The sequence below is a fragment of the Penicillium bovifimosum genome, assembly GCF_028826915.1.
Source record: "Penicillium bovifimosum strain IBT 22155 chromosome Unknown utg000008l_segment0_segment0, whole genome shotgun sequence".
Taxonomy (NCBI): Eukaryota; Fungi; Ascomycota; class Eurotiomycetes; order Eurotiales; family Aspergillaceae; genus Penicillium; species Penicillium bovifimosum.
This window is the reverse complement of record NW_026622717.1, coordinates 752,383-767,750: the sequence shown is the minus strand read 5'-3', so window position 1 is coordinate 767,750 and position 15,368 is coordinate 752,383. Positions and strand designations below refer to the sequence as shown.

Below are 15,368 nucleotides of genomic sequence, written 5' to 3'. Positions count from 1 at the left end.
ACCGAGACAGCTGGCCTTAGACCCACAGCACCAGGTATTTTGGATGGGTGAGACAGGTCAAAGAAAGTTGGAAGTGGTCAAAGTTGTGAGATGACGATGAAGATAACAATGACGTGGGAATACAAGGCTTGATTGGGTGGTTCGGTCCACCTGAAGAACCCACACTCGAGTCGGAAACGTCATTTCGCGGGGTGGTACGCGTTACCTGGAGCATCCTTCTGCTGTCAATTTTTTATGCAGTTGTAAGGAGCTGCATATTTGTTAGAGGTAACGTGACCTCGCCTGCTCCCGCACACATTAGCTAGCCTCACCTGTAGATATCTCTCCACAACTAGACGCATACGATATTATCCAGAGCACTCTACAGCTCCACAGTAGACCTCTCCTATCAATATTGTAAAAGACCAAAGGCTTCTTTTCATCTTCACTTGCCTCTGCTTCGCATTGGGAGATACAAACCCCACGAGCCTCCGCTACTATATCTAAGTTGATTCTCTGAGCGGTTCCAAACACCGTTGGAGTACGACAAGAATCGAGGGCTTCAAACGAAGCGTGCATAGCTGGGTCCATAGTGCTGTGCTGATTCTCTCCTCACCATAACCTCTCCATTGCACACTTTCCCACGGTACCAAAACCGGCAACAACACCAGCAACACAGATCGGAAGCACTGCTAAATCCAACGAAATCATGGACGAGAAGGATGAAGCAGACAAAGGTAGACTTCAAAATGAGCGTGGTCTCCCACATGACACAACAGAATTACACCAGGACCAGGCTGTGTTTGACAAATCTGAAGATGGCAAGCTGGAGCGAGGCGAGACAGAAATTCTTCAAGGACAGGGTCATGGAGTGAACACGTCGCAAGCTCCATCGGGCGAACAAGGCCCAAAATACAAACAGGGTAACGCAAATCATGGGAAGGTGGCCGATTCGGAACGAGAAGTCACCGATCCTATTACACATCTTCCAGTCATGATACATGACTTTACAAGCCAGGAGCTCAAGAATGCTCTTGATACAATGCCCCCGACTGGCAGCCAACAGCCACGAGAGAGCGACGTTGGAGAATATCGGAAGAGCAAAATTCAGTCAGATAAAACTCTGGAGGGCGAAGAACCGCATGAGGGGTTATTTGCTTCAAGCTACGAGTATGCGAAAACCGAATTGATCAGAAAATTCCGATTCGCAGTCAACGCCGGAATGGCAATTATTCTCTTGCTCATGGCACTGAGTCTTCTTTTCGTGCAATTCTTCGACGTCAGCAAGAAGTCATCGAGTTCCGATGAGGTCAGCCAAAGACCGCACGCTACTGTCATGCTGGTAACAATTACCTTGGAAGCAGTTGTGTTCGTATTCGGGGTATGGGTCTTTCGCCGTTGGGTAGAAAGCAAAGTTGACGACTTCTGGGAGGGCCAGGTCCGGAAAAGTAAGATGCAGGGGGGAGAGAGAATGCAGACACTCATACACCTGAGTCAACAGAATGGCTGAATTCTCTCCTGGCATCAATATGGCCGCTGGTCAATCCAGACCTGTTCGGAAGCTTGGCAGATATTCTGGAGGATTCCATGCAAGCCAGTCTACCCAAGCTGGTCAACATGATAAACATTGAAGACCTAGGTCAAGGAAGCGAAGCACCTCGCATCTTGGGGGTACGATGGCTTCCACCTGATACAACTGCCTACTCGATCTCAAGCTACAGTAATGTTCACAGGGAGAGTGACTCCCAAGAAAGCATATTGTATAAAGATCCCAACAGTCAGCGGCAGAACCAGGACCACGGCCAGTGCACCAAGTATGCACCGCAAAAGGAACAAGAAGATCTCATGAAAGTCGTGGAATCCGAGGAAGGAGACTTTGTCAGTCTCGAGGTTGCCTTTGCGTACAGAGCGAGGCCTGCTGCTAGTGACTTCAGTACGAAGGCTAAGAATGCTCACCTCTTTCTGGCCATGTATTTACCGGCAGGTATACGCCTTCGTAAGTATTTCTGTCCTCTTATTTCGAGTTTTTGGTGACATACAAGCTCATCGTCTTTTCTTTAGCCGTCTGGGTTGGCGTGGAAGGCATCGTGGGGATGCTCCGTCTCCGACTCCAACTCATACCTGACCCTCCTTTTCTCTCTCAAAGTACTATTACTTTCATGGGGCAACCCAAGGTCAACCTATCGTGCATGCCCATGTTCAAGCATGGGCTTAACATCATGAATCTTCCGATTATTTCTAGCTTCGTTCAGACTTCGGTAGATGCCGCAATAGCCGACTATGTCGCTCCCAAGAGCTTGACGCTCGATCTAAAGGACATGATTATGGCGGAAGACTTTAAGAAAGACACGACCACTCACGGTGTGATTGTCGTCCGGATCAAGCAGGCCACAGGACTCAAGGGAAGTGATACGGGCTTGTTTAGGCTGAAGAAAGGGTCTATTGGTTCGTATGTCTCCGTCAGCTGGACCAAGTTCGGAAAGACTGTGTGGACGACCAGAGTGATTATGTCGGAAATGGAGCCGAGCTGGGACGAGACTGGCTATATTCTTATCGGGCCTAAAGAGTTGAATGCACAGGAAAGACTAAGTGGGGTTTCTATTCGCTCTTTCATTGCGTGTTCGGGATCTAACTTTGACAGGGGTGCAGCTATGGGACTCCAATTCGTCCGCAACTGACGACGATCTAGGGTTTATAGATATTGGACTCAACGAGGTCATGCAAAACCCTCGCACGAATGGAAAGATGTGGGTTCGACGAGACAAGTTACAAAAAATCAGTACCAAAGGGGATATACCATGCACTCTCGATTGGAGCTTGGGTTACTGCTCTAAAAGAGGATTTCAACCAACTCAGCTTGATAATCATGATGCCGAAAGCATCGATGATCCCAAGAACAATTTGGTAGCAGGAGGGGCGACAAAGAAGATGCTAGAAGCAAGGAAAGAAGAATTTCATGAGATTGAACAGCAGGAAATGCAAGATCCTAAGGTAAAAGCCATTGCACTGAAGTGAATTTGTCTTTATACTTACTGATTCTGCGCAGGCCAGAGAAGATGAGCTAATAATCTCATCTCCACCCTCCCCCGATTATCCTAGCGGCATATTCGCAATTCAGGTTCATCAAATTCTTGGCCTAGGGATTGAAAAAGTGAAGAGAAAGCAAGTGGATGGCGTTTTCGAAGACGAAGGCCAAGCAGGTGACGACCTGCTCAGCAGCTATTGCGCTATTATCTTGAATCAGCAGAAAATCTTCAAGACGCGGACGAAACCTAAAAGTGCAAACCCATCTGTATGTCTCCTTCTTTATGAGCCTATCCCAGTCGTCCCTTTTTCAAATCGTTTACGACCTTGCATCGGAACAAAATCTCCTGGTGTACAGGGATTGGCCGTTTTGTGGATGGGTCTTCACGTGAACTTTGCACGCATGGAACAGACTTGCTGTTATTTATCCACAGTGTGGTACTGAACTGACTCGAGTACAGTTCAATGTTGGGGCAGAACGATTCATCCGCGACTGGCGGACTACAGAGGTGATACTTTCAGTGCGTGATATGCGCATGCATGGACACGACCCTTTGGTTGGAATGGTTGTCTTGCCACTCGCAGAGACCTTCAAGCAAAGATCTCAAGTCAATGATTATTTCTCGTTATCCGGCGGCATTGGTGAGTTTGCACTATTTATACGTCCGTTCCGACTAATTTATCGTTGTAGGTCATGGTCGTGTTCGCATCTCGATGATATTTCGATCGATACAATTACAAGCCCCTAGAGAACTTCTAGGTTGGGAATACGGCACTCTTCAGATTACGCACATTATCAATTCGGACGACTTGCCCGATTATTACAAGGGACTTGGACTGAAACTACATACTTCAGTCCAGAGCGATGAAATGAGGGTACAACTTGATGGCTGGAGTGGCAATTATGGTCAGCCCGTTGAATTGGCGGTACAACAGCGTTACTGCTCCAACCTTGTTGTTGAGTTCCAAGAAAGCAATCGCATCCACCATCATATTCCAACCTTCGCTATTATGTGGCTCAAAGATATCCCGGATGACGAGGAGAAGACGATGACCTTGCCAGTGTGGAAAGGTAACCTCAAGCGAGCAGAAGCTAACTGTGAGCGGGAGAACGGCGCGAAACTCGGGCACATAGAAGTGCACCTCAGATTTCGACCCGGCATCAGCGACCACCACAAGAAGCTTGCCTCTAAAGACAGGAATCTAGAGGACGTCATGGAAGTCCTTGGTATCGCAAACGATGAAAAAATCAAGATTTCTTTAGAGGACGCTGCTTTCAAGAGTCATAATAGCAACTCAAACCATGCCGATGGCCATGGACTTGATTGGCTTCAAATGGCTCGCCAGGAACATGGAGGCAAGCTACGTCGAACTACTCATAAATTCATGCCGTGGAAGGTGGGTCTATTCTCCGATATTCAAGACATTACCAAAGCTAATCTTCTTCAGAGTGCTCGTACATAACAGCTTCGGGACAGGCTTATTCATCGTTCACCCAATTCCCCGTAGTATTAGCATGGTATTCCGGGCAGACTCGGAGGTACAGTGTTGTGTATAGACCCCTGAGATCGTTCAACGGATGTAAGAACCTTTAATCAATCATCTGATTTATTGGACCTTGGACATGTTCAGTACTAGCCAGTACATCAATTCTTCGCCCTCACATTGTATATAATTTGGATGGAGGTTTTGGGCGAAAAGTCGCATCAATTGATACTGCCCTACATCTTATTCATCTCAAGGCCGAATTGTTCAATTTTGATATCAGACTGAATCTAGTCTACTTATCTCTGTGACTAGTTAAGATTCTCGGGATGTGATTGGTGGAGAATATCATGTAGACAAAAGTGCCCTTGCCATATTAGGACTAATGGGGGTGGTACTATCGACCGTTGGGGGGTGTCCCCAAACCTTGCCTTATGCCATACTCGAGGTGGACAAGGTCAGCAAAGGAAGCCTCATAAGGCATCTATTAATATAGTTATGATGTATCCGCACCTGGACAATAATGCAGCGGCAGTTGTGATAGCCGTGGCTATGATAATCTTAGGTCCTTTGTCGACATCCGGCAGGCCTAATCCTCCAGGATGAGCAATATCCGTCATGGCTGTGTCGATGTTTGTTGAGAACTGGACGTTGGAAGGAAGAGAACCGCCCAAGGATTAAACCAGAGGGGATATATCGAGTACTCGGCGTTACTCTTTTTATTTCGGCCTTCATAGATACAAGTCAAATCACCGTTTATTGTGGCGGCGAAAGCCATGGAAAGCAGTTGAATTGAGTTTGGGCTTTATACATCGTCAATGGCCTGATTTGGCCTCAGGGGTTCCGACGATGCTGCCATCGCCATCAACTACCTGCGTCAGGTACCAGTCATGATGGAGATAAAAAGCATGAACTGGCTGTCGGCGTTGCAGCATATAAACCACGCCAATTCGAGAACAATGCTGTACTCCCGTGCAGACGAGGCTCCATATTCCCCCGCAGAACCCCGAGATCCAGGATATCCAACTGAAATATGAGAAACATGGCCAATGAAGAGCGATGGTGCCATCGGCCCGAAAACCATTTAGACCATAGATTTGACCTCGGATCTGATGGAAATCCACATTCGGAGAATTAGTGGGGGTCAGGGGTCTTTTGTGGTAATTGATCAGAGCTCGCCTAGGATACCACCTGACTCCTAACTCCTGAGCAGCTATGGTAGAAGGTACATCTAGATTCACCCGAAACCAAATTGACTGCTGGTGATCGGGTTCGCCTCAGGAGATGTGCCAACTTCCAAGTCGCCAAGAAATAGGGCTGCACGAGGTGGCGGCCGATGTGACTGGTATGCTTTGGGCATGCAGGTCGGTTGGGACTGGGACCTCCCGGTATTCAAACCAAGGGACGGTCCGGAGCTCCATCGGTTTTGAATGGGAGAAGTAATGATCATCCCAAATGGCCATGTTCTAACCCCAAAGACCTGCAGAAATGTCCCATCTGTGGGGCTTAAGCGAAGCGGGACATGGGCCGATGCCCTAAAACAGTGGCTAGCTCCGGGGCCTCTCAATTCCGCTACGGGGATGCTCAAAAGATAGGCCTCTGATTGACTCGATATCTTCCAAGCGGAGTCAAAAGAGAGAACTAGTTTAGTTTGCTGATCGACATTTCGTTGCAGGGGTCCTTCTTCAGCTCCATAAAGCAACAAGCAAACCCCCAAAGCACGTTTCCCCTCGAATCTTTCTACCTCGGAGTAAATAAATCATGGTCGCTCTTTCTCTCCTCGCTCTGGTGGCTTTGTTTACACAGGTACCACAGGCATTGGCTGCTCCGACCACGAAAAGTGCCGTGGCTCCCGTGGTTTCTTCCACTTCCCCCGCTGAGAACCAATTGGACAGCTTGGCCGGCTTGGCATATGAACATATCCTCGAGAATATCGAGGCTGATTTTGATCTCGAGAAGCGCAGCGGTTGTTCAATAAGAAACCTGCGCATTCGTCGCGATTGGCGCACTTTCACCCAACCCCAGAAAAAGTCTTATATCAACTCCCTGCTATGCTTGCAGAAGCTGCCTTCGCTCACTCCCCCGGAGCAGGCCCCTGGTGCCCGATCCCGCTACGATGACTTCGTCGCTACCCATATCAACCAGACCACCACTATCCACTACACCGGAAACAGAGTTGGGTTCGTTGGCGAGGACACGCATTGCCGTGCTGAACCCGCGGTACCGATCTTTAAGTTCTGGGTAATGAGTCCATGGATATGGAATAGCCTCAATAGCGTCCCGATAATAAGTGGCTCTAGAGTGCAGCCAACCACGAGGAATGGGGTAATTAAAATTTTCCGGGAAAGCACGGATCATAGGGGTCTGGTAAAGCGGGGTGATGAGGTTGCCGTGGGCAGCGGGTGTGATGGTGACTCTCTTTAGGGCAGGAAGCTGCTTAACGCCGAACGCGAACGCTTCCAGATCACTCTGACTGGCAAGAACATCCTTCTGTTGACGCAGCAACTGCTGATAATGTTGCCAGTGCTCCTTCAGCGAAGGGTGAGCGAGAACCTGTTCTCTGCGCGGGATATGGTCAGGCCTGTCCAAATCACGATCTTTCCGGCATTTCAGAGAGTAAAGGGTTTCTTCACAAGCGTTTTTGAACCATTTCGGACACCCATCTCCCTCTTCATACTCATGGAGCTTGATGATGCCCTCTTTGCGTTGAGTAGAGTATTCCGCAGCCCATTCTCTGTGATTATCCGGTTCATCCTCGTCCGAGAGCAATTCATGTCCATCATCGTGTTCCACTCGTGCTGGACCCCGATGCAAGCGCGCCTCATCCCATATAATCTCGTTGACCTGATGGCGGTACTTGTCGTGTGATGCAATGTTGCGGAAGACCTCTATGTTGAGGGGGTTGGCGGATAAGAAAACACGATTGAATCGAAGAGACACTGCATGGATGAATTGCTTGCATGTCAGACGCAAAGATTTGATGTCGGCATTGGATAGATGTGACTCAATGCAGCCCCAGAGCTCCAGGGGTAGCGCGGGGGGACTGGTATAAGCCATACTGTGGTCTGTGATTGCTGAGCGTTAGCGAAGCACCGCCCTGGGTCACGGGATTTAAATCAACACAGTACGGAGTACCCGGCATAATAACTCCCCACCGCCTGTGTATGCTGGGTACTACTTACGGCAAAAAGCCGTTTCAGCTCGTTGGAAGAGGTAGGCGGTGAAATGCCACTGTCACCGCGTTTTCATAAGCGCCGCTGAGGGAACTGAGGTAAATCTAGCTAAATGGAATGATACTTCCCAGTCCCCAAGTCCTTAGTCTACTTCCAGTTGAAGTTCAAGTGACAGCCACCCAGAATGAGAAGACCTATGGAGACAGTCGGTTCAGACACCCCACATTCAACCACAAACATAGTTGAGCCTGAGGGTAGAGCAATATAGAGACAGCTGTTCAGATTCTGCAGTTGTGTGAAATCGAGTCCAAATCTCAGATCAATTATGGCGCAGTCGTCGCCCGTGAGTGGCCCGTAATACTCGCCACAGCTCTCAGTACTACCGCTCTGTGTTGGTAGAGCTGCTGTTGCTGTTATAGGGTAGATGGGTCTGCACCACTCGTAGTCCATACCCACGCAACAACAATGGGACCTCTTCTTTCCCTTCTTGTCTTTAGTATCGGTGCAAGACCCACAGTCTTTACATCCAATTGGGCCCTCAGTTGCGCCCCCGGGACCCTGATCCACTCCAACACGTTCTAATCGAGGATCTCACTTGCAGTCGGCGGCTTAGACTTGACTTTTAGGTCCGGCGTTGAAGTCCCCGACTCCCCGGGAAAGGCTATGTATTCACCGGGATCCTCGCGGATCGCGAGACTGGTTTCCTGAACCTCTTCGGGGAGACTACCTAGAGGAGTTGTTGACATTCTCATCACCAAGGATACATTTGGAGTCATAACTGGTGACATAGTTGGGTAGCAGACAGCTCCACGGCCGGGTGCTTGCTATTTAAAGTGTGATGAACAAGAGCACGACCAGAGTGGTACATGTGGATGTTCAAAATCGGGCTCCCTTGCATCCCTCAGCACACCAAATCCAAACTTGATGTCATCGCCTGGGAAACACTTAAAAGGGATTTATTCCTTCACCGTAGACAAAATCCTCTACCTCCTTTTGAATCCATATACCGGATTGATGGAATGTGTTCATGATTGGATTTGGCACACCGATGGTAATTTTGGGTCTTGATCCCGCATCCCGGTCTCCCCACAACTCGCTCTCCGATACCATTCGCCTGATTTCGGCCAGCATACTATACCAGTCTTCAAGGTGAAAGAAGTGCAGCATACTAAGTTCAATGGAACGAACAGATCTTGGTAGCGTCTTGAGGAAAGAGACACAATCATCCTGTGAGATAAGAAGGCCGGAGAGTTCAAAATGGCGCAGTTTCGACCATTGTTCCACAGGCACAATGCTCTGTAATGGGATCAGTGGATATTCGCCGTTATAGTGGAGAAATCGATCATATGTTGTATGCAGCCTGAATTCTTCCAGTCCTTTTGCTTCACCAAGTGCCCGGCGCAGACGCCCATTAAGCAGTGGTCGCCAGCATGCTTCGAGGTCTTCCTCGCGTTCACCACCGACAAGCAAGGCAATATCCAGACGGCGGAAGCCCGGCTTCTTAAGCACGGTAACGAAATGGTCGTACTCTTCGCAGGGCTCGTCGAAGATTGTGCAGTTGATCCCGGTGGGCATAAAGGTGGCAGTCATCACCAGCACAGAAACAGAGTTGGGTTCGTTGGCGAGGACTCGCATTGCCGTGCGGAACCCGCGGTACCGATCTTTAAGTTCTGGGTATTCATTTCACCTATATAGAACAGGATCAGGGCCGTCGTCCATGTCTCTAGAGTGCAGCCAACCACGAGGAATGGGGTAATTAAAATTTTCCGGGAAAGCACGGATCATAGGGGTCTGGTAAAGCGGGGTGATGAGGTTGCCGTGGGCAGCGGGTGTGATGGTGACTCTCTTTAGGGCAGGAAGCTGCTTAACGCCGAACGCGAACGCTTCCAGATCACTCTGACTGGCAAGAACATCCTTCTGTTGACGCAGCAACTGCTGATAATGTTGCCAGTGCTCCCTCAGCAAAGGCTGGTCGAAAGCCTGGTATCTGCGCGCGACCTGGCCGTCCCAATGGAACCGGTAACGCACATTCGAAAGGGAACTATAACAAGCGTTTTTGAACCATTTGGGACACCTATTTCTCTTGTCATACCGATGGCGCTTGGTGATCTCCTCTCTGAATTCCGGATCGGATTCCGCAGCCCATTCTCTTTTATTATCTGGTTCATCTTCGTCCGAGAGCAATTCATGTCCCTCAAGCCCATCAACAGTGTTAGATATTCGTGCTGGACCCCGGTGGAAGCGCGCCTCATCCCAGATAATCTCGTTGACCTGATGGCGGTACTTGTCGTGTGATGCAATGTTGCGGAAGACCTCTATATTGAGGGGGTTGGCGGATAAGAAAACACGATCGAAACGAAGAGACACTATATGAATGAATTGCTTGCATGTCAGGCGCAAAGATTTGATGTCGGCATTGGATAGATGTGCCTCAATGAAGCCCCAGAGCTCCAGGGGAAGCGCGGGGGGACTGGTATAAGCCATGGTCCATACGTACTGTGATTATTATTGCTGAGCGTTAGCGAAGCACCGCCCTGGGTCACGGGATTTAAATCAACACAGTACGGAGTACGTACGGCAAAAAAATGTTTTAGCTCGCTGGAAAACGCAGGCGGTAGAATGCCAATGTCTGGGGCCGCCCTTTTGAGTTAATCGTACCAAGCGCCCAACCTCAACACGTCCTCAGACTGTCAGACAGTAGTCAGACAACTCCGTATCCATCACATGATCCCAAATTGTGGCGAACTTTTGGCGCGCTAAACCTAGTCGGTAACTTCTGTTGCTGTTCTTAGATGAATCTGTTACCTGTATTCATGGTTGCATATATGGTCTACTCTGTATATCATTCTAATCTGACACTGAATCCATCGAACGTTCAGATACTGATAGGTACAGTTTGATGAGAGCGTCAGCAGCGTCTCTCCAAGACTCCAAGCAGCCACGGCCCACATCCATGCCCCATGGACCAATGACCATCTAACACCGAGGCAGATTAGGACACTTCCCAGGCAAGGTGATCTCGCGAACATTCTTGCCAACGTTGATTCCCAGGGGCCAGATGAGACTGTAGAACTTTTTTTTCCTCTCTAGGGATATGGTGAGTATTGGTAGCACAAATAACCAAGGTTAATAGAAAGTGAAGTACGTACACGGTACGCGCGCTGCTGGAACATCCACAGAGAACCCCTTGACCGATTGGCCATGGACGTGAGAACAACATCGATATAATTGGGCCATTCATCTTGCAATGCAGGGAAGTCGTTGCCTTTCAGAGAGTGGTAGTCGTCAAACACACCTAGACGGTTATAGATGGCTTCGTATGTGGCACAGTACTTCTCCCATACATCTGGGTGGTTACTGGTTCATGTATTCGAAGACCATGCCCATTGTCTTGGTGGTTTGAGGCTGCTCCCCCTCGGCTGCGCTTTCCCTTCCCCAGTCTTTCGGCCCGATCGTGAGCTTGGCTCCAGCCCAGTCCCTCCGAACATCTTGTTTCGAGACCAGCAATGCGCTCTCTAAAAGGAGTGGTAGTCTAAGAGATCCAGCACTTACTCCGCCTTCCATTCCATTATGTAGCTCGGCCCTTGACGAGCGTCTATCCAGGTGATCTTCGCTGCCAGGTTCTTGTAGAAGCACCATGAAGAAAGACGTGCCCTCCCTCGTCCCCTTCCAGTTCGTAACTTCCACACTACATCTTTGACGACGTATTGAATTGCATTGTGGCATGACCATTTGGGTTGCGGGTTACTTGGAATCGGTGATTGATTGACAATCTTACCTTGGTCAAGCCAATGGGAGAAGAAGTCACCAATGAGTTGGTCTTCGAAGACATGTTCGACTATATCGATTAGCAAGCTTTTCAATTCGCCATCATGGCTATACATACTCTGGTAATTGGCTCGATAAATCGCAACGGGTGTCAATTCCTCGTGATCCTGCAAGGGTCTGACACTCCAGTCGCTGCACAAGGAAGAGGTATTTGCCCACCATGTTGTGATGGAATCCCATTTCCCATTCTGGATTCAAATCTGTATTCATTCGGATCATAATCTTCTTTACAAATATTCATCTGTATCCTCCAATGCATCCCATCCCTCATCACACCAACTCCAAGGATGCCAAGGGGAAAACGTTCCTCAAAGGGATTTCCTCCACCGTAGATGAAATCCTCTACTTCCTTTTCAACCCATATACCATGTCCATATAGACCAGTCTGCGTCTAAGAAGCTTTATATTCTCGAATCGCAAGGTAAAAAAAAATAGAACAAAAGAAAAGTCATCCCTCTGGGAAACATAAACAAGACTAAGATTGACATGACATGACTCGTGGAGTCCCCAACCTCGACATCCAACAGGGGCAGTAAAACCAACCCTACAACTGGTCAGGAAAAATGGAAATGCATGAGGAAAAGACAGCAAAATTCCCCATCGATTCCTCATCTATTAACTGAAAAAGAATTTTGTGGTCGGTGAGCTTTTCCGTTCGTAAGAAAAAAAAGAAAAGGCACTGTTCCATGGAGAATCAAATTTACTCAGCGCCAGCCTCAACCTCACGCGTCTGCGCAGGCTGGACGCGACGGCGGTCATTGCGCATGTTGTTCTCTTGGTCGCCCAGAGCCTGGGGACCCTCGCGGGCGAAACGCTCGCGCTCGGAGCGAATGACGCTCAGAACGCTCTCGAGGGAGCGGCGCCAGACCATCAGGCGACCCTGAACCTCAGACCATTGCTTCTCGCCGAAGACACGGTAGGTGGCACGGTGGACCAGGAACTCGCCCTTCAGCTGAGACAAGCGACCCTCAACGAGACCGGCACGGATGGTGTCGATAACCCAGACCTCGACTTCAGAGGTGGGAACGCGCAGGGCGGAGGCGATAGTGGTGTAGGGGATCGAGCGCGAAGGGGTGGAGGACGCCAGCGAAGTGAGGGTAAGAAGACGCATCTTGGTCTCCAGGGCATCGGCAGACTCGGCAAGCACGCCGCCGGAGATGGAGGAGAGGGGGTTGGCAGCGACAAAGGAGTCGTAAGCGTCGAGGGTGTCCGAGGTGAAGATCTCCAGCAGCTCGAAGAGGGTGCTGTCGCTGGTGCGCAGGGCCTGCACGGCGTCTGATGCAGTCAGGGGAGTGAAGTCGAAGACACTGGGGCGGCGCAGAGCGGTAGCGAGGGCGCGAACGGCCAGCTCGCGGGATTCGGGCTTGCTGACATCGGCAACGTCGATGGTCTCGAGTGCCCGGACGATGTGGGTCTGGGCCAGATCCTCATCACCGGCAGCGCTGGAGGCCTCGGCGATGGCAATGTGCAACTTGCGGGCGTCGTCGTTGTCCAACTCCCATGCCGAGAGCCACGTGGGGAGCTGAGAAGTGAGCTGGGGACGGAGGGCTTCAAAGGCAGCTCCAGATCCAGACTGGCGGATCACCGCGACAATGGCCAGGAGAACGTGGTAACGGCTCGAATCGGTGGAGGACAGGGTGTTGAAGATGGTGGTGAGGGTGGAGATGGCGAGCGTAGGGCCGAACTGGGGCGAGGTGGTGATGGGCTTAGCGAGGTAAGTGCAGATGCGAGGGAGGAACACATCGACGTCGGAAGACTGGTGAACGAGGTGGATCAGAAGGTTGTAGGCCGAAGTGATCTCTGCATTTCCAGACTAGGTTAGTTTTATCTCGACATGACCAGATCAAAATGCAGCCAAATTCCGACTATCTGCAGATCATCGGTTCTTTGTCCACACTTTCACCACTTACCCTTCTCGGGGGCACTGTTCAAAGCGGTCGCAGAGGACACAAGCTTCTTAAGGACCTCATCGCGCTGCTTAAGGTCGGCCTCGCCTTCAGACTGTTCCTGCTGGCGGAGAGGTTCGAGGAGCGGGGCGATCTCGGACTGGAGGCTACCCTCTTTGCGGAGGGCGTCGATGTACTGGGCAAACTCATCGGCGAGCTCGGAGAAGGAACCCTCAATGAGGAGGGTGTTGGTAGGGGCGGGCATGATGTTGGATGTGAGAGGAGGAGAGAACGTGAAGTTCTTGATGGTGGAGTCTATCGATAAGTTGAGAAATTTCAGTGTGTGCCAAAAAAGTCTTGGCGCAAGGAACACCACAGCGAACATCTCAACAGAAGTTGGCTTTTACTCTTATTACGACATCTCAAATTTCTCTACTTACACTACAAATTCCTCTACACTGATTACGCGGGGATTTCTCGTGCAATGGGTCGCCAATAATTGGTTGTATTACTTTTAATGCAATAGTTTGTGCGCGAAAATCGTTGCCTGCGCAGAGAATAGACAGGGAACTCCAACCCAAATCGGATTAATGAAAGGACAGGCGCCACGTTCAGAGACATGTAAAAAATCATAAGTCAAGACTATTCAGGAATCGAATGTCTCGAGAGGGAAAAGCTAATGGCATCGCGATGAGTTAAACGAATACAAACAAAGAGGACGCTATGCGACCAAACCGTACAAAAGGTTGACGAACTATCCAAGGAGGATCATTCCTTTACAGGATCATGCGCGCAGCAACGAACATGAGACCGGCCATGAAACCAGTGGAGTACTTGGTCATATCACCACCGAGGGCGACAGCGGGGTTGCTGGTAGTAGCGCTGGCAGCAGCCACGGACGAAGTCTGGGAGGCAGTAGAGTCGGTGGAAGTGGCCATGGCGAGAGTAGTGGAAGCCGCAGTAGTAGTGGAAGAAGAAGAGCTATCGGCCTCCTCGGTGGCGTTCTTGGAACCGCACACGGCGTTCTTCTTGCAAGTGCGCTGACCCTCGGCATCGTCGGGGTGCGAGTTGATACACTGGCCGTAATTGGCCTGGCAGACAAAGAAAGGCACAGTCTGCTTGAAGGGGGTGACATCGGGAGTGGACCCGTCGGCACAGACACAGCTGAAGTCCAAGGTGTTCTGTTTAGAGATGTCAGTTTCGTTGCGCGTACAGACGCGATACATAGTGACATACCGAGTCGCACGAGTTCAACCTTGTTCCATCCTGGCAGATGTCGGGGCAGGTGTTACGCTGAGCAGAGCACCAAGCGCCTAAATTATTAGCGCGTTGTCGATTGCAAACTGTTAGAGGGTTACATACTGCGCTCGCTGGAGTCCACCAAGCCAACGTTGAAACCAGCGGGGAGGGTGTAAGTGGTGGAATTGGCACCCATGACCGAGGTGGCCAAAGCCGAGAGGAAGACAATAGAGGTACGCATGATGAATTAATTGTAATAGATGAGAGTTGGGGAAGGATGTGTACGGAGAGAAAAGAATTGGAGAGAGGGGGAGTAGAAGAGGAAAAGAGGAGAAAAGGGAAGAAAAACAAAGAATGGGCAGGTGCTACTTGTATCCAAGGATGGCTCCAAGGTTTATTTTGGTTTCCAAACCAACGACATTAAATGGGATAATTTGCCAGGGTAACACCAAGTACTCTACTAGACCTGATTAGCATACCAGGTGGAGGATTTAGCTATCTATGGAGTCGCAAATTGAACTATCATGGACTAGTGTCCTGATTTAATACGTTTCGAGCTAATTGATTCAGTTGCACAGGCCCTATGAATTTGATGAGTCGGCACCTGACATGAAGAAGAGACTGCCCAAGATACCAGGTACGACACCTAAACAGGTTAGATTGAAGTTAGGGTCCTATGGGCTGCGTGCCGAACTATCCAGTAAAACCCAGTCAGGTTTAATTGGCCCCTGCCCCTTGGGCCCGCACCAATAGG

The 15,368-nt window shown here is 49.9% G+C and overlaps 6 protein-coding genes across 6 annotated transcripts; 1 reads left to right on the top strand and 5 right to left on the bottom strand.

The window, feature by feature from the left end:
- Positions 1-688: 688 nt before the first annotated feature.
- N7515_009978 (uncharacterized protein) lies at positions 689-4,467 on the top strand (the record flags this gene model as incomplete). Its single annotated transcript, XM_056670721.1, has 7 exons — positions 689-1,427; positions 1,481-1,975; positions 2,041-2,568; positions 2,621-2,970; positions 3,026-3,271; positions 3,465-3,645; positions 3,764-4,467. 7 exons carry the CDS (start codon positions 689-691, stop codon positions 4,465-4,467), a joined length of 3,243 nt encoding a protein of 1,080 aa, XP_056517094.1.
- A 2,070-nt stretch (positions 4,468-6,537) lies between these two features.
- N7515_009977 (uncharacterized protein) lies at positions 6,538-7,545 on the bottom strand (the record flags this gene model as incomplete). Its single annotated transcript, XM_056670720.1, has 1 exon — positions 6,538-7,545. The coding sequence occupies one exon, from the start codon at positions 7,543-7,545 to the stop codon at positions 6,538-6,540; it is 1,008 nt and encodes a 335-aa protein (XP_056517093.1).
- A 1,061-nt stretch (positions 7,546-8,606) lies between these two features.
- N7515_009976 (uncharacterized protein) lies at positions 8,607-9,296 on the bottom strand (the record flags this gene model as incomplete). Its single annotated transcript, XM_056670719.1, has 1 exon — positions 8,607-9,296. The coding sequence occupies one exon, from the start codon at positions 9,294-9,296 to the stop codon at positions 8,607-8,609; it is 690 nt and encodes a 229-aa protein (XP_056517092.1).
- A 48-nt stretch (positions 9,297-9,344) lies between these two features.
- N7515_009975 (uncharacterized protein) lies at positions 9,345-10,145 on the bottom strand (the record flags this gene model as incomplete). The annotated part of the gene is made up of 1 exon (XM_056670718.1): positions 9,345-10,145. One exon carries the CDS (start codon positions 10,143-10,145, stop codon positions 9,345-9,347), a length of 801 nt encoding a protein of 266 aa, XP_056517091.1.
- Positions 10,146-12,189: 2,044 nt separating this feature from the next.
- N7515_009974 (PCI domain protein) lies at positions 12,190-13,640 on the bottom strand (the record flags this gene model as incomplete). Its single annotated transcript, XM_056670717.1, has 2 exons — positions 12,190-13,289; positions 13,400-13,640. The coding sequence occupies 2 exons, from the start codon at positions 13,638-13,640 to the stop codon at positions 12,190-12,192; spliced, it is 1,341 nt and encodes a 446-aa protein (XP_056517090.1).
- A 511-nt stretch (positions 13,641-14,151) lies between these two features.
- On the bottom strand, positions 14,152-14,855 carry N7515_009973 (uncharacterized protein; the record flags this gene model as incomplete). Its single annotated transcript, XM_056670716.1, has 3 exons — positions 14,152-14,556; positions 14,612-14,688; positions 14,738-14,855. The coding sequence occupies 3 exons, from the start codon at positions 14,853-14,855 to the stop codon at positions 14,152-14,154; spliced, it is 600 nt and encodes a 199-aa protein (XP_056517089.1).
- Between the last annotated feature and the right edge of the window lie 513 nt (positions 14,856-15,368).